The sequence below is a fragment of the Anas acuta genome, chromosome 20, assembly GCF_963932015.1.
Source record: "Anas acuta chromosome 20, bAnaAcu1.1, whole genome shotgun sequence".
NCBI lineage: Eukaryota > Metazoa > Chordata > Aves > Anseriformes > Anatidae > Anas > Anas acuta.
Genome location: NC_088998.1, coordinates 763,364 through 785,428, shown reverse-complemented (window position 1 = coordinate 785,428; position 22,065 = coordinate 763,364). Strand labels below are relative to the sequence as shown.

General features: G+C 55.5%; 1 protein-coding gene across 28 annotated transcripts in view; it reads left to right on the top strand.

Annotated features, from left to right (window-relative positions):
• EXD3 (exonuclease 3'-5' domain containing 3) overlaps positions 1–22,065 on the top strand; it is a 296,432-nt gene that overhangs the window by 267,938 nt on the left and 6,429 nt on the right. For 27 of the 28 annotated variants that reach the window (XM_068657208.1, XM_068657236.1, XM_068657217.1 and 24 more), the window contains one exon: positions 15,137–15,230. The exons of the other annotated variant lie outside the window; for it this stretch is intronic. In XM_068657208.1, coding sequence (XP_068513309.1) covers positions 15,137–15,230 — 94 coding nt within the window. The remainder of the gene's footprint in view (positions 1–15,136; positions 15,231–22,065) is intronic. 28 annotated transcript variants of the gene reach the window in all.

Sequence of the window (22,065 nt, the reverse complement as noted above, 5' to 3'; positions counted from 1 at the left end):
TATCTGGCCCTGCTTGGCTGCAGCCCTTCTTGCTGGCAAGTGTTGCTGATCAGGGTTTGGTGGCACCAAATCCTATTTGGGACCTGTTTCCTGCTTCTGGAGTGTGTCGTGCTGCCTGCAACCTCAGGGAACTGAGACTTTAAGTGTTTGCCTGGCTGCATGCATCATAGATCCATTTGTCTGGGCTGATGCTGCAGTGTCACCACTGGCATGGGAGCTGGCATGGGAGCTGGCATGGGACATGCAGCCAAGCCAGCCTGAAGCACTGGAGCAGTGCCATCAGGGAGGGGAAAATGTTCCTGCTTGGATAAAGCAGGATGTAAAAGCTGTCTTGAGAAACCCACTTTTTTGCCCAAAGCTCCCAGCTTCTGGCTCCCCCACATCTTCCCCCCAGGATTCTGGAGATGAACAACAGTTCAGAAGGGCTGCTGTCTGAAATTTCTCTTGGTTAAGCTCCAGGAGCCCCTGGGCTCCCAGCCAGGACACAGGGGAAGGGATTGGGGTGCCCAGCACTGGAAGCAGCTCCCCAGGGTATAAGCAGAGAGCTGATGCAGGTCCCTTTTGGTCAGTGAGAGGGGGGAAAAAAAGGTCACCAAGAGAGACCCAGAGGACAGTGCAGTGACAAATAGTGACCTCAGGAGAAGGGAATCTGCCTGGGCAGCGTGGTGGCCAGCCCATGTCCCTGCTCCAGGCTCCGAGAGATTACGTGAGAGATAGCTCATGTTCCTGCTTCATAATAATAGTAATGGCAACAATTGCATTTGCAAAGGCAAATATTTGCTCCTTCTTCCCACCTGCCAGTCTGGGAAAGCTGCCCGTTGTGGTAGGCTCTGAGATGGGAGTTAAGGTTTAATTGTCTGGAGGTGCCAAGCAGTTCCAGCTGCCCAGGGTGCCACCACGTTCACCCACCTGGTGACACCTGTGTGCCCAGGAAGGCAGAGACTGGGGGCGTCCCTGGGTGGCTCCCCTGTGTGAGGACTGCAAATTCCCTGCCAGCCCATCAGAATGTCCTGAACTGCAGCTTGTTCCTAGAGCTTTCCTTGGCCACACGAGGGTATTGCAGCCCTTTTCTACTGTGTCCAGATGTGCAGGATCTGGCCTTTGTGCCCAGGTGGCGATGGTTTCTGGAGCACACTAGAGCATACCAGGCCAGCCCGAGGGGAGGAATCACACTGCTGGGACAGGCAGGCTCTGCCCAAGGCCTGCCAGCTGCTGCCGGAGGTTGCCCAACGAGGACAGGGCAATCCCTGTCCTTGGCCTAGTGGAGGAGCTACGCTGGAGGAGCACTTGTGCTCATGCAGAGCACAGCAGCGCTGCGAGGCTGGCCAGGGCAGGCAGCTGCTGCAGGAGTGGTGCCATCGCATCGTCATGGAGCAGCATTTCTGCCTCCTCGTTGGGAGCAGGGGGTGCTTGGGTGCAAACACACTCAGGCTGAGCTGCGAAACATCACACAGAGCTGAGAGGCAAAATAGAAACCTCCTCCACCAGTGGGAGGCCGGCGTTAGGTTATTTCCCCTCCATCCCCAGCATTGCTCCTTCCCCTTCTGTTCTGCAAAATGTCAAATCTGCTTTCATGAGTTTGTTTCTCCACTAACCATTTTCCACCTGTGTGCGGGTGTGCTTTCTTCTGCAGTGCTGCAACCTCTCGTCATCTGCTGGGCTGCAGTTTGGGCTGGATTGTTGTGGCCATCTCATGCAAGTGAGCAGAGCCCTGGCTGGAGCTCTGAGCTGGAGCTCTGAACTGGACCACGGTCTGCACTGAGGTCTCTGCAGCGACCAGCTGAGAAGCTGCCCAAGCTCAGCTCATTGTATTATCACCTTCACTGAGTGCGCCAGAAATGGGCTTCCTTAAGAGCTTTTTTGATATAGGGCTGATCATGGGGCACAGGTTTGCATTTGCTTTTATAGGGCTGGTGGCAGGCTGCTGCCTGCTGGAATGTTCCTCAGAAGTAAAAAAAATGAAGCAAATCATTTGGTTGGGAAAAAAAAGGGGAAGTGGAAAAGGAGGTGCTGGTCTCTGCTCCCTGGTAACTGTTAACAGGAGGTGCAGGAACAGCACAAAGCCAGGGGAGGTTCAGACTGGACATAAGCAAAAATTTCTTTACTGTGAAGGAGATCAGTCACTGGAACAGGCTTGCTAACACAGTGGTTGATACCCTATGCCTGTATTCAAGGCATTTGGATAGTGCCCTTAATAACATCCTTTAACTTTTGGTTAGCTCTGAACTGGTCAGGCAGTTGGGCTAGATGATCTTTGGAGGTTCTTTCCAACCAAACTATTCAACTGTATCCTATCCTATCCTATCCTATCCTATCCTATCCTATCCTATCCTATCCTATCCTATCCTATCCTTAATAAGAGAAAGAATCAAAAGGGCTGGGTGGACTTTGCTCTGAGAGGAGATAGCTGTCAGGAGTGCTAGCAGGACTCGCAGGGCTTTGCCCCTGTAGCAGGTTTCTTGCAGCTGGGGCTGTTCCAGGCTGCACACAAGGGAGCAGCCCTGAGCTGGGTGCAAGGTGCTGGGTGCAGGGTGCCAGGCACTGCCATGACCTCTCCCTGTCTGGCTGCACAAGAGAGGTGCTGGGGGACCAGACTGGGGGAACCAGGTTGGAAGTGATGGAAGCAGAAGGCAAAAGCTCCGTCGGGGGTTGGTCCTTCTACTCATGGTCCTGCCTTGCTGTAAGGGGCTGTGCTCAGGGAGAGGAGCCCCAGCTTCACCACCACATGGGTCACACACCCATGAGCGGCTCCAGGCCATGCATGAACCAAGCCTGGCAGGGTTTATTCCTTGCCTGGACCTTGTGGACGGGAACATGCAAAACAAGATGCAAAGTGCGTGACTCCACCAGGCTGCTGGCAAGCTGCCCAAAGGGCCCAACGGTGTTGCAAATGTGGTATCTCCGCCTCAGGATCTTTATTTCATTGTTAAACTAAAGGCTGGCTTTGCTTGTCGGGTGTCCAGGGCTCATCACAACACATGTCCTGTGCACTTGCACCACAGCTGATTTTTACGGGCTCCCAACCCACAGAGCTGATCCTGAACCAGCTGCGAGGTCTGGTTCAGTGGAGGGACCCGGGGCAGCCCCAGGCCATGCAGACAGCCCTGCCTGCACCTTGAGCTGAGAACCGCTGCCTGCACTGTGCAGTTGTCCTGTGCTGCTCCCTGCCAGATATTCGGGGAATCCAGGGCCCCATGTGCTGTTCGCTGAGGGGAGCAGGCTGGAAAGGCAAGACAGCGTGCTGGGAACCCAGCTGCAGCCTGAGAAGGCTTGCAAGTGTGTCAAAGCAGAAAAATGTGCTGGGAACGGCTTTGCCCTTGCTCTCTTTGGCTCCTCCTGTGTGCACCAAACAAGGCCAAGTCCCAGGGCAGGCTGAGAGCACCGCTGCCTCGTGAGGCTACTGGAGCTCAGTGGGATGGGGACTGCTCCATCAGTGCATGAAGCACAGGCTGGGAACGAGCCCTGCATCCCCAGCAGGGCTCCGAGGTGCAGGACCAGGAGGATGGACCCAGCGCAGCTGGCTGGGAGAATGGCCTGTGGTCCTGCGGAGCAGCAGGGCTGTGTAGAACATAAATCCTCAGGTGCAAGGAAGTGCCTGCAGTTCAGTGCAGGTCCTGATGGTGGGTTTGTTATTACAGCAATTAAGCTTCTGCTTCAAAATCGGAACTGTCCAGCCCATCCGTGGTCTTGGTAAGGGACTCCCAACCAGGCTGCAAGGGGCCACATCCATCCCCCCTTCTGTGTCAGGGCAGGGGACAGGCCTGGCCCGTGCTGGAACTGCTCTGCCTGCCCTGCTGCGTGCCAGGCTGCTGAGCTGGGCTGGGTAGCAAGGGTGGGCATGAGCCAGGCCAGCTGGGAGGGACAGATGGACAGAGGTTGCCCTAGCAGTGAGGTGCCTGCATCCTTCATCTGTGTCCCTGTATGTTTTCATCAGCAGCCACTAAACCTGCCAGCCCTGTGCCATGGGACATGGGGAGGATGGAAGGAAGCTGTATCCATGCTCTTTCCCCAAAGGGCCATGTTTGCGGTGTGGTGCCCAGACAGGTCTGTGCTGCCCCATGGGCAGGTGTAAGGAACAGCTTCCCACCCCCCGGGGACACCAGAACCCCTGTGGCACAGCAGCACCCGCTGCCCTCCAGGCACCTGTCCAGGACCTGCTGCTTACTGGGCTGAGCCCAGGTTTGGGGTGAGCTTGCCTTGGGGCTAATCCCATCCTTGGGGCTAATCTCAGACTGGGTGCTAATCCCATCTGGGTTAAACCTAGAGTCTGGGCTGAGCCCTGCCAAACCTGAGCTGGAGGAGTGATGCCATGAGTTGCTCTGTCCCACCCCGTGGGTACAAGATGGCCCAGTGAAGGAATGGGGTTTTCCCACCAACCCCGCTATTCCAGGCTGCAGACCTGGCTGGGAGCAGTCCCTCTCTCCCTCACCCGGAGCCACACAGTGCAGGATACAGCCCCGCAGGGTCCCAGACACTGGGGCTGCGTCTCCCCGTGCTGCCTGGGTGCTGCAGGAAGGGCAGCACAGCCCTGGCAGCCCACAGGCTCTGAAGGCTGGGTTGTTTTGCAAGCCAGGAGCGCACGGGGTTAGCCTTCCCGTCCCCTCCTCCAGCCGTTCCCAGCCTATTCTACCTTATGTGTAGGAACTGGTTTTTCTTCCTGGGCTATTGTTTCCGCTGGATTGGTTAGATTGCTCCAGGCCTTGCTCAGATTTCCTTTCTCACGCTTTTTTTTTTTTTTTTTAATTCCCATTTTCTGCTGCAGCTTCTATTCTCACCCCAATTAAAGCAGCAGGTACTGCTGCTGGCTGGGGGAGGAAGGTGTCCCAGTCCGCTGGTGCCCATCATGGACACTGTGGGCTATGCTCTGAGGCTGTCAGTGTTGTAACGCCATTCCAAAATGGTGTTCCTGTGTCAGGGTGACTGCTCCTAGGTTGAGGCACCCAGGTCCTGGCTTGGGTCCCTGCCTGGCACAGCCTGCAAGCTGAGCAAGCTCCTTGGGCTCAAGATGCTGAATGTTCCATTTTTCTGCAGCCATGTTAACTAAATCTGTTTTGTTGCTCTTTAAACAAAAACCTACAGATCTGTCACAGGTCCCAGCTCCGTGCTGGTGTTCCGCGCTGTGCAGTGGGATGGCAGAGCCACACGCGTGTGCTAAGCCAGTGACCAGATGGGCTGTTTGGGGTGGCTGCTGTCACACTGCTCCTGGCTCCTTGCCATGATGCTGCCACTGGTCACTTCACTATTACCTTTCCAGACCAAAATCATCCCTCTGCCTTTCAACCACAGCTTCTGGGCAGGGGGTGAATCGTGGCCCTCTTGGGCCAGTGCTGTCCTGTAGAGGTGCACAGCGTGGCATTGTGGCCAAGCTTGAACAGGGACACTGCTAGCACTGCTGGTGGTGGGGTGAGTGTGGGCACGAGCTGCCCTGGTGCCCCCAGGCATTTGGGTATGATGAGGTGCCCCTGGTGTCGAATGCCAGCCCCTGCCCCCACCATGGAAGGAGATACCTGGGTGCCTTGGAAGATGCTGCCCTCTCCCAGGAGGTTTGGCACCCTGACAGGGAAGGCAGGTAGCGAGCTGATGGTATCTGGCCAGGTGGGAAGGCAGTGTGTCCCTTGGGGGCCTCCAGATTGCACCATGGGCAGGCTTTGGTTCCCAGATAAAAATAGTTGAAACATGAGCCCAGCTTTCCCGGCCACCACCATCACCACCCAGCTCTGCCTTGGCTGCTGCACCCATCACAGGGGCCCGTGGGAGGCAGCAGGGAGTGGGTGAGGTGGGGAGGTTGTGAGCCACCTGGCCACAGAGGAGAGGAGCAATAGAGCACCTGGCCCAGGGTGGCCTCAGCCCTTTGCACAGGGTTGAAAACTGCTCTGGAGAAAAGCAGAGACCTTTCTGGGGCACGGATTTTAGACAGATATGACTTGGAAGGCTCATTGTGGAGTATGGAGAGAAACCCTCTGGCAATGTTATTCAGATGACCCCATGAGCCCAGCTGTGCAGAGGAGGGACAGCTGCCAGGGGAAGCCAGGACAAGCAGGAAGAAGGATAGCTGTTGTCTTAATACATAATAAATATAATTTCCTAAAGCTTGCCTCGCACCTGGAGAACAGGACAGAGCCTTGAGGATGGCTGCACATCCAACTCTGTGAACCCCTACCCTGGGAGGAAGGTGCAGGTACATAGCCTCTGCTTGCAGTGTTAAGTTTTTGTGGCACCCGAATCAGGCAGAAAACAGATTCCAGTAGGGCCAGTGTGCAGTCAGGTAACTAAGAACAATGCCGTGAGTGACTGTTAGTGGTCTGAGTGGTGGTCTTGTGTGTAGAAAGAAGAGCTTTTGCCCTTTGCAGTTTCTAGGCTCTGACTTTCATTGTCGGAAAATGCATCTCCGGGACTTGCTCCTGGTCCCAAAATCAAATGCTCCTGAAGGTCTAGAGGATACTTTTTAGACAGATTTCCACCTGTATTTTAGATTTCAGTTGAGATCCTTTCTAATACGAGCTGGTGGGACAAGACCCTTTCTCTGTGTCCAGAGCTCAGGCAATCTGAGAGCTTGAGTTGGGTTGCTTTTTTCCAGCACTTGCATCCACCAGCCTTGAACATCCTCAGGCCAAGAGCTGAGATCTCATATGCAACTAGATAAAACTCTGTAGCTTGATGAGAGGACCAGCAATTAGGTGCACTGTGGAGAGCTGGGCAAGGTAACCCTTCTCCTGTTATGGCACAGGCTCTGTTGAGATGGCTCAGAACCGGACCTACAGGAGGTATGCTGATGGCTGCGGGATGCACATTTGCACACTCAGGAGGGGCTCACCATTGCCCAGAGGTGGCTATAAAACAGGGAAGTTCATTTATGCAGGCAGAAGGCAGCATGCTGGCATAGGGCTGGAGGAACTGAGGCACCAGCGGTCGGGCAGGGCGAGGGTGGGAAGGAATGGCTTGCCTGCTGGCCCCAGGAGCTCCTGGTGTGGAGCTCACCCTGAAATAAAGGCACTGGGGATGCCGAGCAGCCTCATTATAAGGCGGTTATTACTGGTTTGGCTTTGTTATTAAACTTGTTGTAACCCCTAGGAGCCTGTCCCAGAGCAGCACCCCATTGTGCTGGATGCTGTATAAACAGGGCTTACGGCTACGGTTAAGGTTGGGTCAAGGGTGCTGCTGCAGCTCAAGTTTTTCAGAGGGGCTCAGCCCCCATCTCCAGAGCTTGCAGCCCAGCTAGTCAGGAGGAAAAATGAGCAAAGCAGACTTGAGACAGCTGCAAGAGATGGAGGGACCAGGGCGGGGGGGGGGGATGCATATGACTGTACACAGCATTAGCGAGGGGTTGAGCATCTTACTTTTTTTTTTTTTTTTTTCCCCTGGGAAATTCAGCTTTGCATGTGGGTTTAGGTGCAATGTTGGGTAAGATTCTCATCATTGCAAAGGCCTTGAGGTAATGAAAAGGGTTTTCGGTGTCGCTGACGATTAATCGCCCACAGTGCAGTGCTGACTACCCCAGGCAGTGCGACGGTGAAGCAGCAGCGGGATGGGGTTTGTGGTTAGGGACCTGCAGCTGTGAGCACGTGTGCGCAGAGAGGAGTGAGCATGTCTGATGGGTAGGCGCTGCAGCTGGCACAGCATGGCATGGCACAGCATGGCACAGCATGGCATAGAACAGCACAGCATGGCACCCAGAGCTGCTCTCACTGCAGGGACAGCCCCTCTGATGCTCAGCCAATGCAGAGGGCACCTCAGGTCCAAAAGAAGCACATAGAATCATAGAATCATAGAATATCCTGAGTTGGAAGGGACCCTTAAGGATCATCACATGCTTGTGTGAAGGAAGGTGTGAGTGCGTACAGGGAGATGTGTAGGTGTTAGGGGGATAGTTGGACCAGATGATCTTGGAGGTCTTTTCCAACCTTAATGATACTATGATTCTGATATGGCTCCTATGCCAAGGTGCCTGGGAGCTCAGGGCAGAACTGGAGGGATCAGGGTGCTGCAGGCAAAACCCTGGCCCCATCCCTGCTGGATGCTGAGCCCACTCTCCCATCTTCCCTGTATCACCCGGGGACTTGTTTGTGCTTCTCCACTGCAGGGGAGCTTCCCTCTCCTTCTCTGGAGGAGCTGACGGACCCCTACCATCCAAACAAAGCCATGTCCTGCTCTCACTGGGATGAGAGAGGGGGCTGCCCCAAAAAGGGAGCCTCAACAGGGGCACCCCACTGGAGTGGTGCCTGCCAGGGCTGTGTCAGCCCTGGCCGCTTTTCCTCTCCCCAGGGCTGACCTCTGTTGGTGCTATCTCCCCAATCTTGTCAGCTCCGCTAATCTGCCCGTTTCAGTGCCCGTGGTTCTTGTTTTGTGCTCCCAGACAAATGAGGCCCTTCTAGCTGTCAGGTGAGCCTTTCCCAGAGCTTATGCAAATGATACTAATTAAAGGCATTCTTATCTGTTCGATTTCCCACACCTTTTGCCTCCGAGGGGGATAGAAAACTTTGTGTTTTAACTCTGTATTTCATGGCACTCAGAAGGACTGCCTAGGGAAAGCATTGGGAAATGCAGCGGGTCACTCCTGATGAGAAGAGCTGGCTTATGCAAGTGTTGAAACACTTTATTATGCATGAGAAACCTTCCAGAAACAGATGACTAATAGCAAAGCGGGAGCAGAGAAAGCAGTGGGAACGCCATACCAGGCTGGCATGGGATCCCATGTCATCTTACCAGCTTAGCAGGGTTGGGCTAGGTCAGCACTTGCCTAAGAGACCTCTCAGAGTACCTGGCTGGCGATGAGGGAAGTGATGTTAATGATTCAATAAACAGAGCCCTTCCCTCTATGTGAACCAAAATGCCCCTGTGTGATCCCAGGGACCCACCGGCAGCCCTGTGTTTCCACTGGCAGCCCATCACTTAGTTCACAGGACCATACCAGTACTGTTGAATGATGCTGAGGCTGCAGTCCCATGTAGTCACCACGGTTCATCTCCTGGCATGGCTCTTGCTGCTTTGCTGGCAGCTGGCGCTGCTCGGGTTTCAGTGGAGGCTGAAGAAGACTGGTGCACTGAAAGCAACCACTCCCCCAAGGCACTGGGCTCACACACCCGCGCCAGCTCTGCTGCTTCAGTGGGTTTGTTGGCACTCAAGGCAAGACGTTAGACCATCTGTACCAGAGCAGGAGCAGCAACATGCACCACTAAGATTCCTGGGGTGCTGGTGATGAGGTCAATAAGAAAAGCTCTTGGCACAAAAGGGAGGGGAAGCAGCCCAGCCCAGTGCTTTCTGAAGCTCCTCTGGGAGGTGCAGCTGTCCCAAGGGCCTGGATCATGCTGTGCCTGGAGGTAGCCTTTGCACCTGCAGGGGTGTGGGGAGTACCTCCAGGTCGGATTGCTGAGGTTTGCACACTTCATGCATGGGCCTTGGACTTGCTGCAGGTCAGAGGAGAATCCAGCCCCCCCGTTTGGGAGAGGAGGAAGGGAGTGTCTGAAGGTCAAAGCTGTGGCTGCAGCAAGAAGAAGCTGGGGACATGAGCAGGAGATAATGAAACCTGACTCGGAATTTCTGCTTGGAATTTGCCAGTGCTTGTTACTGATTTTCTTTTACTGTCCTTCCCACCATCCCCCTCCTTTCTGGGCCCTCCCTGCTTTGGGTCATGGGCAGGGGGTCCCAAAGAGGCAGACATGTCTGTGTAGCAGGGCTTGGAGGCCACACATGAGCAACCAATGCTGCTGAGAGCTGGCTGGGCCTGAGCAACCTGCATGCCCATTATGGCAAGTTTTCTTTTCTCAATACATCCCTGAAAGAAACTTTACTTAAGGACTCTGGTTTCACAACCAGAATGAGAGTTGCAACCTCCATCCGGAGGAGTGGCCCTTTCACCACATGATATCCATCTCAGAGAGAGGGAAAGAAAGGAAGGGAAGAGGGTAGGCGGTGAGTAGGAAAAGAGATATTACTGCAGGTGGCTGTTGAGTAGTCCTGTGATATGGCGAGCAGAAGACGCCCAGGGAATTGTCTTGACATGAGCTGCCCTCAGTTGCCCCGGATAGTTCACTCTGGGCACTACCAGTATTGTCCTTTACAGCTGATGTTGATATATTGAGGATTTCCTAAGCCAGAAGCTCTCCAGGCAAAGAGTTGCATCTCACCAGCAAAAACAGTATTGAAAAGAGCCTTCAGCACTTATGAGTGATACTGGCCTGGTGCCGTGTGTCAGCAGGGTGAATGGGAGAAGACCTGCAGGCCTGGAGACTATTTTGGGGACAATTCTTCTGGGCAAAGATCAGCACCACCAGGATAACTCTCAGAGCACTTGAGTGATGCAGAGTTCAAGGATATCAAAGGAACGAGCAAGACTGGCTCCTCTCCATCCTGCACCACACCTTCCAGTTGCTGGGCACCAGCCTCTGAACTTCCAGCTGGGCTCACACCTGCCTCTTCAGCCAAGCTCACAATGGCTCTCAGGGCCCTTCTGGAGTGCCAGAAAGTTTGGTTCCTGTTGTCTGTTGAACCTATGTTATCTCTGAGCTTAAGGAAAAGGTGGAGGCCCAGAGTGAGGACAGGATGCTGAGATACCCAGGAGCTCCAGGCTGGAGCATCCAGTCCCTTGAGTTTGTGCGTCACTGCCAGTGAAATCCCCCCCAGGGGGTGGGAGAGGCAGGGATCTTGCCCTAAACAAAAACGCCACCAGACAACCCAGCATTGCAAAAGACACCTTGATGCCTTGTCCTCCTTGTCCTGTGAAGGCAGGGAGAGCCAGGGGGAGCCAGGGCAGCTCATGCTGTTGGGGCTGCGGCTGACCCAGCACAGGGATCCATCGGCACTGACTCGCTGTGATGTCTTCTTGGTCTGGGGCCACTGGCATCACCCCTTCTCCCCATGTCATAGTTCTTGGTGGTGGCTCTTGGTGTCATAGCTCTTGGGGTGGGAGTTGGCACACCTGCTGCTGTGGGCGCAGCAGATGCGGGAACAGTGGGGCAGGAGCTGTGGAGGTGATGGTGCCTGCACCAGGATACAGCTCCAGTGGGCAGATGGGAGCAGGGAGAGGGGACAACAGTGAGGGACCATACTGAGGAAAACAGGTTGAGCTGAGATGGAGCAGATCCACTCCTCACCCCTGACATGGACACAGCGAGCAAAGCCCAGGGAAGCAGAGGCAGATCGCAGCCATCCCAGCCACCCAAAAAAGCCTGCATTTGGCATGGAGCTGAATGGGCGGCCAAGCCATGGCACAGCAACGGGAGCTGGGAAGTGCGTGCCCGGCTCTGCCCAGCTGGCACCAGCAGCACCAGTGCCCATGCACCTGCACGTGCACCACACTGGGCACCCAGCACTGGCCCTGCTCGCACTGCCTGCGACAGGGCTGATTCACACGGGGCGCTAGAAGCCGGTCTGCCGTGGGAAAGTGCACCCGCCATGGCTCCCGAGCGCCAGGATTGCTTCAGCAGGGGTGCAGCCAAGATCTGTTTCACAGCGGGCAGAGCAGATCTCAGCTGGGATTTACCAGTGACTAAGCGTGTGCTGGCAAGGGCTGCCCTAGCGTGAGAAAGCACTAGCTGCTCCTCCTCGGAGGTGTGCTCGCGGGCTGTGCCGGGACACATGGCTCCGGGCACCCACGGAGACAGGCACCCTCTGTGTGACAGAGCATGGGGGCTTTCAGACCCTGTGGGGATGGTGGGGGCTGCAGCCATCCAGCCCCCTTCTCCTGGGCAGAACTCACCCCTTTGCTTCAGGTGCCCCAAGCTGTGGGGTGGAGATGCAGTGTCCCTTCCTGGTGCAGTGTCGCCCCAGCTCACACCCCAACAGCATCCTCAGGTGCTGCCGGGGCCCTGCTGTCTCACCTCTGTGAAGAGTTTTGTTTGTATGTGTGCACTGCTGTTTGGGGCAACGGCTAATCACAATGGGTCTGGGGAGACCAAACCAAGGAGGAAAAACCCATCCCTTCCCCATCACAGAGGCTCTCCCCAGCTGTCCTGTGCACCAGCCACTCACAGGAACTGCTCCAAACCCCTGTGTGGTGAAACTGGGATGCAGGAACCGCACCAAGCCTAAGGCCACCACCAGCCCCTGCATGGCACCCAGTCAGCCTGGCATTATCTAGGTGGCAGACTGCCCTGCTCCCTTCATTTCTATAGTCTCATTTTGGCAAGGAATTAAAAAAAAATTAACTGCAATTTTTATTACAGCTAATTGGCACTGCTGCTAAGTGGCTTATCAAGCTCTGGAGCCTGCCCTGTGCTTTGGCAAGCTGAGGGTGGTAAAGGCCCGGAGGCTTTGGAGATGGCAAAAGGCACATAGCAGAGCATCTAGGAGCCCAAGTGAGTGTGAAATGCACGGCCACCCTAGGCAGCCAAGGTGGCAGTCAAGCCATGGCTCTGAGGGGTGGATTGCACCTGGGTTGCAAGGATGCTGGATTTCAGGAAAGCAGAGAAATTTGCCTGAGGTCACCCTGTGCACCTGAGGGAATGAGGGCCCCATGCCCCATGCCCAGCACACCCACATTGCAATGATAGGCTGCATGAAACAGAACCCGGCCATCCTCACATGTTCTGGCCCCTTGCAGCCACGCAAAGACTTTGGGTGGCTCTGGAGGGGCAGAACTAGTTGTTCCCTTTTTCAGTGTCAGCTAGGAATCCCATCACAGGGAAGGAAGCACCCTGGAGAGCAGCAGTGTATGAAAGCAGCTTCTTGTGCACTGCACTTGGTGTGACAAGGCAACAGCAGACCTCAGGAAGCAGGGACAAGGCAATGCAGAGCAGAAGCACAGAGCAGGTGGGAGCTGCAGCCAAAACTCCTGAAGCTAGAGGCTGCAGCAGGACAGCTCTGGTGGTGAGGCAGCCCTGCAGGTCTGGCCTGTGCAGGCTGTGAACTCCTAGAGCCCCAGAGGGATGGTCCTGTCCTGCAGCATCAGCATCAGGTCAGCTCCACTGTGCAGAAGCTCTGAGGTTGTGCAGTCCCAGGGCAGCAGGTGACACTTGTTCAAGGAAAAGGATGTGGTCTGTCTCTCCCTTCTCTGCCCATCCCTGGATCCATCCATGCCCCTGTTCCCCTTTTATCTTTCATCTTTCAAGGGATGGCTCACAGGCACAGCTGAGCCAGGGCAGAGTTGGAGAAGGAAGAGGGAAGGCAGGAGGCAGAGGAATGAATGCGAACCATGAGATCTCCAGCTCTGCCTAGTCCAGGCAGTCAAAGCCTAAGATGATCAGATCAGACGGTATCGGGCTGTCTCCACCTGTTATCATGTCACCTTCCCTCATGTGATGTTGGCAGTGAAATTTGAAGTGACATCTGCTTTGTGATCTGATAACCCAAAATGTTGATCTGGCCCCTCAGCTGAGCTTCTCTCAACTGAAGTTCTCTCAGTTGAGATCTTCTTTCTACTTTCCTGGGGTTTCATAGTTTCACTTCCTCTGGGTACATGACTTATAACATGAGAGCCCAGAGGGCGCCTGGTTTTGGCATGGAGCCGGGCAGGCTGGGGCCACATGCTGCTCCAGGACAGGGGTCCTTGGGATACATCAGCATCTGCTGCTCTCCCAGAGTGAGTGAGAAAAAGCAGGACTGGGGAGCAGGAGAAGGGTGCAAGCATCTGAACCACATTAGAAAAAGCAGGAGATGCCTGATGCTCACAGTCATGCAAATGAGGGGAGTTTTGCAAAATTAGCTTTTGGGGGTGATGCAGAGGCTCCCAAGTCACTCGGGTGCTTTCAAAACAGCACCACATCCATCTCCATTTGTTTTGATCATGCTCTGCCAGGCTGGAGCAGGGGTTCAGGCTTTGAGCACCAAGCAGCATAACACGCAGGCAGGCTGGCTGCTGCCTTCAGCCCATCCAGGCACCCCCTCTCCTCCTCCTCTCCACCCCCAGCAGTGTCCAGGGGGCTGCAAATGCTCTCCTCTGCCAGGCAAGGAGAATGCTGGGGCCACGCTGCTGCCGTGGAGGCTGCAGGGAAGGGGCAGAAGCTCTGCTGAGCTGAGGCCACACAGGGCTAGGAGGACGCAGCTGGGATATGTGGCCCCCACTGCACAGCTACAGCGGGGCTGTGCCCACCTCAGGCTCTGCCTTCAAGGACCAGAGCCTGGCATCTTCTCATAGCCCAGGCTGGAGACCGAGTGTTGGTTTAGCAGGTGCTGCAGAGGCTGCAGGTAGAAATCCCTCCTCCTGCTGCGGGGCAGAGCTGCCGGGACATTGTGGCAAGCTCATTTTCAAACAAATCACCCTTACTGAGACAGTGTGTGGGAAGCAGGGGCATCTTTGCACCTCCCCGTGACCCTAGCGCTGTTCCAGCCAACACACCACAAACACGCAGAGCTGCTGAGGGCCCGCGCCGGTGCCCGCTCAGGCGGTGGAAAGTTTTTCTGGTTTCAACAGGCTTTGGAGCAAACCCCCAGGCAGGGAACTTGTTCTGGTTGGTGAAGTTATGCACCTGTCTCACTGCTTTCCTTGCGTGCAACATGCCCAAAACGCTCTGCAAGCAAAAAAAAAAAAAAACAAACAGACCCTTAAAACAAATAGCAAACAAAAGGTGTTGCAGCACATCCCAGCAATCATCCTGCTGGTTTCCACTGCCTTAAAATGCTCTCAGGGAGGGTAAGGGAAGGCCGAGCACATCTGGCTGCCAGCTGTACCCTGAGCTCTGCCTGAGAAGCCTGGCAGGGACAACCCTGGCCAGATGGTTGGAGCCTCCCAAGGTAAACCAGGAGTCAGGTGCTGCATGGGCCTGGCTGTGGCTGCAGCCCAGGTGGCCGAACAGGGCAAGCCAAGACCTCAACACATCTCAGGGTCCGCAGCCATCCTACAAAGCTTTAGTGAGATGCAAGAGAACAAGTCGTGAACCCGCAGCTCAGCCTTTGGGTGTCTGCTTGATATTTCAAGGCAAACCTCAGTTTCTGGTGTTTTCAGGCATCATGTAGGACAGGTGTGGCTTTACCCAACTTAAAGATATGGCACCTCTGGGATGGAGGATCTTGTGGCTTGTACATCCCAGAGTTTTTGTCCACTTCCATTGTGCGACCCCCACTCAATGGGACAGGCTGTGCCTCGGTTTCCCCATGCACGTGAGTGCGAGTGCCCAGTGATGGGGCTGTGTGCTGGAGGTAGTTTCCTGGGCTGTAGATGTCCCAGCCACCATCTCACCACCTTCCCTCCCTCTTTTCCCAGGTGTGCAACTGCAACAAGTACCTGAAGGTCCCAAAGGAGAGGATGAGGCAGCTGGTGGAGGGCAGCAAGCACTCAGCGGGGGACGGCGGCACAAGTACGAGTGCGGGCAGCAGGGGCTGGGTGGGGCGGTCAGAGACCAGGGTCCTGCAGCCAACCCAGGACTGCGCACACCCACGTGGGCTGGGTCCCTCCGATAGGGAATGGGGACCCTGGCACCAGGCTGTGGCCGGGTCCAGATGTGGACCTGCTGAGCTCTCCCAGGCTCCTCCTTGGCCACGCTCGTGCACGTCTGAGCACAGACATTGCCCCCAGCAGCCCCTGCAGAAGAGCTGCATTGCCCAGCAGGAGCACGGCTGGGTTTTGCATGGGAAGGTGTGGGGTGGGTGAGATGCCAGTGGTGGCTCAAGTGTCAGCCTGAGGCCATTGCTGCCTGACTTGGGAAACACGGCTGGGGCTGCAAAATGCCTCCACGCTGCCAGTGGTTGCTAATGTGCAACACAGTGCCTTTCTCACCTTCACAGAAGCTGTTAAACTAGGTCAGGCTGCAGGCAGAATGAGTTAAGTGCTGCTACTGGCACGGGGAGCGTAGTTTGGTGTCATGATGAATGCTTGGGAAACGTGTGCTCACCCCACTGCACCCCTCGAGCCTGGGTCTGCTGCCAACCCTTGTACTGCCTGTCAGCATGCCTCAGTTTTCCCATTTTCTCAAGCTGGGCAAGGCACAGGCCACTGTGTGCTGCTGGGTGGCTGCAGCTTTGCCAGGGGTAACACACGTGGCCCAGAGGATGAGGGACGTGGTGAGTTTTCGCATGGCGCCAGCAGCCTGGGAGCACTGCACTACCCGAAAGGCCAGGGCATCCTCTCCATGGTTTCTCTGGTGAGGGCACTCACTGTTTGTGTGTACCCAGGGACCAGCCAGGCCTGTTCAGCCAGTTCTGGAGTATGGGAAATAGCAATGCTGTGGTTTGCATTCAGGCGTGTGATCATTTTCCCCATCCCCCTTCAGAGGGGTTGATGGCACCTGGGGGGCTCACACAGCATCTCTGCTCCTCCACAACACCTCTGTGCCCCCCCCCCCCCACTGCTCCAGCCTTTACACCATGTCTGCAAGACCCCCACACCTCCCTGTGCCATGCAGCCTCTCATGGTTCCCCTGCTGCAGAGGGATGGGGTCAGCAGGGACCCCATGCTGCTGCACCAGGCAGGAGCACCATGCCAGGCATAACCACGCCAAGGAGAATCCTTCACCACAGAGCAGTCAGTGGCAAAGAAAACACCACAGCATCCTTGTGGGGGTGCTCTTTTGCTGCAGTGGAGTTGCAAAACAAAAGCTGATTCACCTGGGCTGTGTCTGTGCCCAGGAGCAGCCAGGTGGGCACAAAGTGTGGATCTCACCAAGCCTAGAGCAGCGATCCCATGGAACTGACAGGAGGTTCCCTGTGTCTTGCCATACTGGGATTTCTGTTTCTATTCAGACTCTGCTTGGGTGCTGCTGGGATTGAGAGCATCAGCATGAACTGAAGTAGGCTGTCCCTGGAATGGCCCACTTTGTATCAAGTTTTGGGGAAGAGAAGCAGAGAAAGGATGTGATGATGATGTGCCACTGTCAGGCAGGTGGTGGGAAAAATGGCAGCAGTGGGACAGGCCAGACAGCAAGAGTTCATGAGAAAAATAACAATCATTTTCCAATCTCTGTTGCATTTTCCATCTGGTGGGAGTGGGTGGAGGGGAACTGCTCTGCCCTTGGCTGGCCCAGTGCACCCCCAGGCTCAGCTCTGGCCTGGGCCTCATCAGTTCAGATTTATCCCCTTGGCCCATGGGCAGATGCTTGTCCAGCATCCCAAGCCTTGGCAAGAAACCTTGCACCTAGGTTGCAGGGAACCTTCCCCCTGACACAGCCATACTTTCCCTGCATAAGAGCTTGGATGGAACTGCTGGAAACTGTTTCAAGCCCAAACAGCTTTGCCCTGTGATGCCTTTTTCCCAATGGGGTGCCCAGAACAGCTTTTTTTTTTTTCTTTGCTTTTTTTTTTTTTTTAGGGGGGGGTGAGGAAGGCAGGCTCTGTGCCTGGAGCAGGCTGAGGATGGGGAAGCAAGAGGTGACAGTGCTACAGGTCCCCACATGGCACAGGCAAGATGTGATGTGGCTGGAGGCTGTTGGCAGCATACGGGCTCCTGAATGACCCAGGTGGATGGGATGTGTCACAGGCTCTCGTCCAGCCAAGGGAAGCTTCTTGCTTAGTCAGTGTGGTATAACTGGCTGGCACAGTGCCCTGGCACTTGGGGATACTCTGCCAGATGTAATCTGGTCCCTGGGAAAGGCAAGGAAAGGATGTAGCCCTCTAGAGCAGGTTAGGATTTGACAAACAGAATAGGCTTCTTTCATCATTGAAGAACTTCTTTACTGAAAGGGTTGTTAGGCACTGGAACAGGCTGCCCAGGGAGGTGGTGGAGTCACCATCCCTGGAAGTCTTCAAAAGACGTTTAGATGTAGAGCTTAGGGATATGGTTTAGTGGGGACTGTTAGTGTTAGGTTAGAGGTTGGACTCGATGATCTTGAGGTCTCTTCCAACCTAGACATTCTGTGTGATTCTGTGATCATGAAATTGCCCCATTCCATCTGAAATATTTCATAAAACACAAAAACAACCATTACAGCTTTGCTTGGAGCTGTGCTGCTAACTAGGTATGCCAGTCTCCTCGGGTGTTTGTGTGCTGCCACGTGTCACTGCTGCATGAGGGAAGAACTGATAGCAACTGGATGCTCTACCAGGAAAAATCACATAATGAGCCAACCCCACAGCATTGTCTTTGTACAGCCTCTGGCCAATTTCTGCTTAAAAACCCTCTCCAGCTCCTCCACATGCAGACTGGAGCAGTCTGACCCCATCAGCCCTTGCTGCCTTGGGAAGCCCTTGTTCCTGCTGCACGCGATGCTGGTTGCTGGACAGGTCCTCACTGCCACTCCAGGATGGAGAGAGGTGGAGGAGCAGAGCAGGGGGGTTGGGTATCCTGAAGCAGCATCCTGGAGAGCCAAAAGCATGGCAGGGCTGGTACTCAACACCTGTACCGCCCCTCCTTCATGCAACCTGCAGGTGCAGGAGGATATGTGCATCCCTATGTGCTGCTGGAGGAGCAGCCATGAAGTGCCCCCGCAGTGAGGCAGGATGGCATGGGCTTGGTGGGGCTCCAAGCAGATGGGCTAGGGCATCTGCTTTCTCCCCCCAACCCTGAAGCCATAACTCAGGGTTTCCTCCCCTGCCCTCAGCTCCAGCAAGGGCTGTGTGGGGTGTGCAGGCAGGCAGAGGAAGAGCTGCAAGACTGCAGTGAGCAGGGAAGGAGCACAGCAGCTCCCAGCCAGGGCTGAGCCAGCACAGTGCCGCACCTGGGTGTAGGTGGGCATGGGCTGGCCAGATCCCTTTCCTCAGCCTGGTGCTCCGATGCACCACAGCACACCTTGTGTCTAAAGCCCTGAGGATGGATGTGCTTTTTTTATGATCTGCTTCCCTGATCTGCAACATTTGGCTTTGCATCAGGCTAGTCTGACTGGCACGTGGGAAGGCATGCAGTCCCTGTGCTTTGCTGTCCCACAACGGCTCTCACACTCGTGGAGAATCCCATGCATCCCTGCTGCCTCATCCATAGCACCAAAACTGGCATGTGGAGGTGGCCAACACACCTTGCATGTGTCCAGCTGCTCTACAGTCTTGGGCAGGGAAGGACACCAGTCTTTAAGGGCCTGCACCCATGGGCTGGGGGGCTTCCCAGCTCAGACCAAGCAACCAGGAGCTCATTCCCCAGCGTGCAGTGGGGTGTAGGAGTCTTTCTCACTTCTACCTACATATGGGGCAGGGATGGGACTGCAGAGCTGCCACACAGAGTTGGGAGCAGAGGCTGCGGTGGGGACATGTGCTGGGGCCACACAAAGATTTGCTCCAGCCTGGCCACCAGCTTTGGAGTGCAGAACTGGTGGGGTTTGTTCCCATGGTGGCATGCAGAGATTATAGCAACTGAAGGTGCCCCTTGCCTTGAGCTCATCCTCCCGCCACCGCCCTGGGAACGTCTCAAGAACATGGCCAGGCCTCTGCAGCCCAGGTTGCACAATCCCAAGTCCTTTGTCCTTTGCTTATCTGACTTAGTGAGGAGGAAAAGATAACCAGGCATCTTCAGCGCCCTGCAATCGAGTGTGTTTCTCAGGCTCGTAACTCCTCTTATCAGGTTCAATCTCTTACCACGGCGAGGTTTCCCATGCACCTTTGTACTCCAAGAATGCTCCCAGGTCTGCTTTCAGACTTGTGCAAAGTCTTTACAGCGTGCGCTTTCTCCAAAACACCTAATCCTTAATTGCCTAATTATGGACGAGTCTCCCGTGTGTGTGCACGATGACAGCTGGGTGCGGCTGTGGGGCTGTGGGAAGGGTTCAGCTTGCACAAGCACTGCTGGAGCCCCAAGTCTCTTGGGCTGGGGCAGGAGGCTGTGGTGAAGGATCTGCCTAGGTGACACAGAAGGACCCAGGCTGGAAACAGGTCCTGGAGGCAGGATACAGTGTAGGAACAGGCAGCTGGGGAGGGGGGGGGTACGGAGGGGACATTACCCATTGGTGCTCTGACACTGAAGCCCTGAGGGTTCCCAGGGCACCCACACGGGGGGACAGGTTGTTTGCAGCCAAACCAGGGCTGCATGGTCTGAGAAAAGGGAACAGGCACAGCTTCACACTGGGTTTGATCCTGCTCCATCCCAGCTTCCCAGGCTCTCCTGTGCCCCCGTCTCGCAGTGGGGGGAAGAGGGAGTGTCTCAGTGCAGACATCGGGACTGCAGGGCACTAGTGCCACTGTCATGGTGGGCTTGGAATACAACCCCACAGCCCTGGTGGCCTCTCTGTTTGGGGGGTGCACATGCCCCACCCCATGCCCCCATGCCTCCCAGCGGGTTCAGAGTCCCTGGGCTGTGGGCAGGATCTCTCAGCAGAGCATGCAGCCCTTTTCTTGGGTCTCTGGAACAAGACCACCCCCCTCCATTGCAGCACCTGAGTCTGAGGCCACAGGGTCCCTGCATGCTGTGCCCTACCTGGGGCACCCCACTGGCTCCACATCCCCCTGGGTGAAGCTGCCACTGGTTTTAGGGCACCAGCACCCATGCTGTGCCCCAAGGCACAAGACATGGCCTTGCAGTGGGTCTGACAGAAGGGGGTCTCTCACATGCCAGTGGGCTCATGCCACCACCTCCGTCCTGGGGCCCTGGAGTCCATGGCAGTGGCTGGGGCAGGAGGCAGGGTTCCTGCAATGAGCATGTCTCTGGGCTGCAGGGAGCTGGCTCCAACTGCTGAGGGTGGCCTTGCTCAGCCAGGTGGAACTGATGCAGAAATAAGCAAAACTGGGGTCCTACAGCATCCTTGCTCCCCCAGGCACAGCCATGTTCTCTGCGAGGATTTCTCAGGTGAGGTGTTGTTGTGGGGGAGCTACAGCTGTGCTTTGTGTTTATTTTGGGGTCATAAAGTCACAGAACCATAGAAAATCCTGAGTTGGAAGGGACCCACAAAGATCATCAGGTCCAACCCCGGTTCCACACAGGACCACCCAAAAAAATCAGACAATGTGTCTGAACATTGTCCAAATGCTTCTTGAACTTTGTAAGGCTCAGTGTCGTGCCCACATCCCTGGGCAGCCTGTTCAGTGCCCGACCACCTCTGGGTGCAAAACTTTTCCCTAACCCCCAGCCTGACCCTCCCCTGTCCCAGCTCCATGCCGTTCCCTCGGGTCCTGTCGCTGTCCCCAGGGAGCAGAGCTCAGCGCCTGCCCCTCTGCTCCCCTTGTGAGGGAGCTGCAGGCCGCCATGAGGCCTCCCCTCAGCCTGTTCTGCTTGGGGCTGAACAAACCGAGGGCCCTCAGCTCCTCACATGCCTTCCCCTCCAGACCCTTCACCATCCCTGTAGTCTTCCCTTGGAGGCTGTCTAGGAGGCTGGTGTCCTTCTCTTGTGGCACCCCAAGCTGCACACAGGGCCTGAGGTGAAGCCTGGCTCTGTCATCCCTGGGTGAGCAGGGCATGAGGGGGAGAGGTGAGCGAGAAGCAAAAGAGCTTTTTATTTTCAAGATGTTTTATAATGGGATTATTAGTTCCCAAGAGGTGTTTCTAATTGATTTGGTAAGGAATTGCTTTCATTTCTCCTCTGCAGAGTTGCAGTGGGAATCTAGCCTCTGGTGCAAACTGTCACAGATTTCATGAAACCACAGAGCTGACACCCGCCCCCCCCCCCCCCAGCATGCTGGAAGGACACATCCGTCCCCCTGGCCCCACGCTCCCCCCACGTGCCATTTGCTCCATCTCTGACGGACTCAGCCCCTGCTTGGGGCTCAGGGTACAGTGTCGGGGTGATCTGCAGTGTGGCCCCACTGGAGCAACACTGCATGGGGAGAAAGAACTCCCTCCTTCCAAAAATGTCCCTTTTTCCCAGGAAAAAATTGTTTTGTTTTGTTTTTTTTTTTTTTTTTTTTTTTTTCCCCAAGGATCTGCCCTTTTCACACCATGGTTTTCCTGGTGGACACTGCCTGGCCAGCACCCTGCGCCTGGTGCCCAGCAGCCCTTTCACTGCGGTGAGGGGAGCACAGGCATCTTCAAAAGCCCTGCAAAGAATTTGGTGGGAGGGGGAGAGGAGGTTTTACAAGCTCCTATTCAAAAATGGTTACTTTGAAGTGATGTAGCTTTTTCAACCCTTTGAAGCACTACAATTAGGAGGGGGCTGGTGCGGGTGTAAGGCACAGCACTGGATGACTATGACAGCCTTTCTCTTTCCTGGGCTCTTAAGGGACGAACTTTTCCTCCCTGCCTGCCTCTTTCTCACAAGCCACCTACCAGGGGGGTGAGACTGGGGTGTCTGGGGAACTAGCAGGGAAGGAGAGGTCTCTGATTTGCTTCGCCCACTGGCAAGAGCC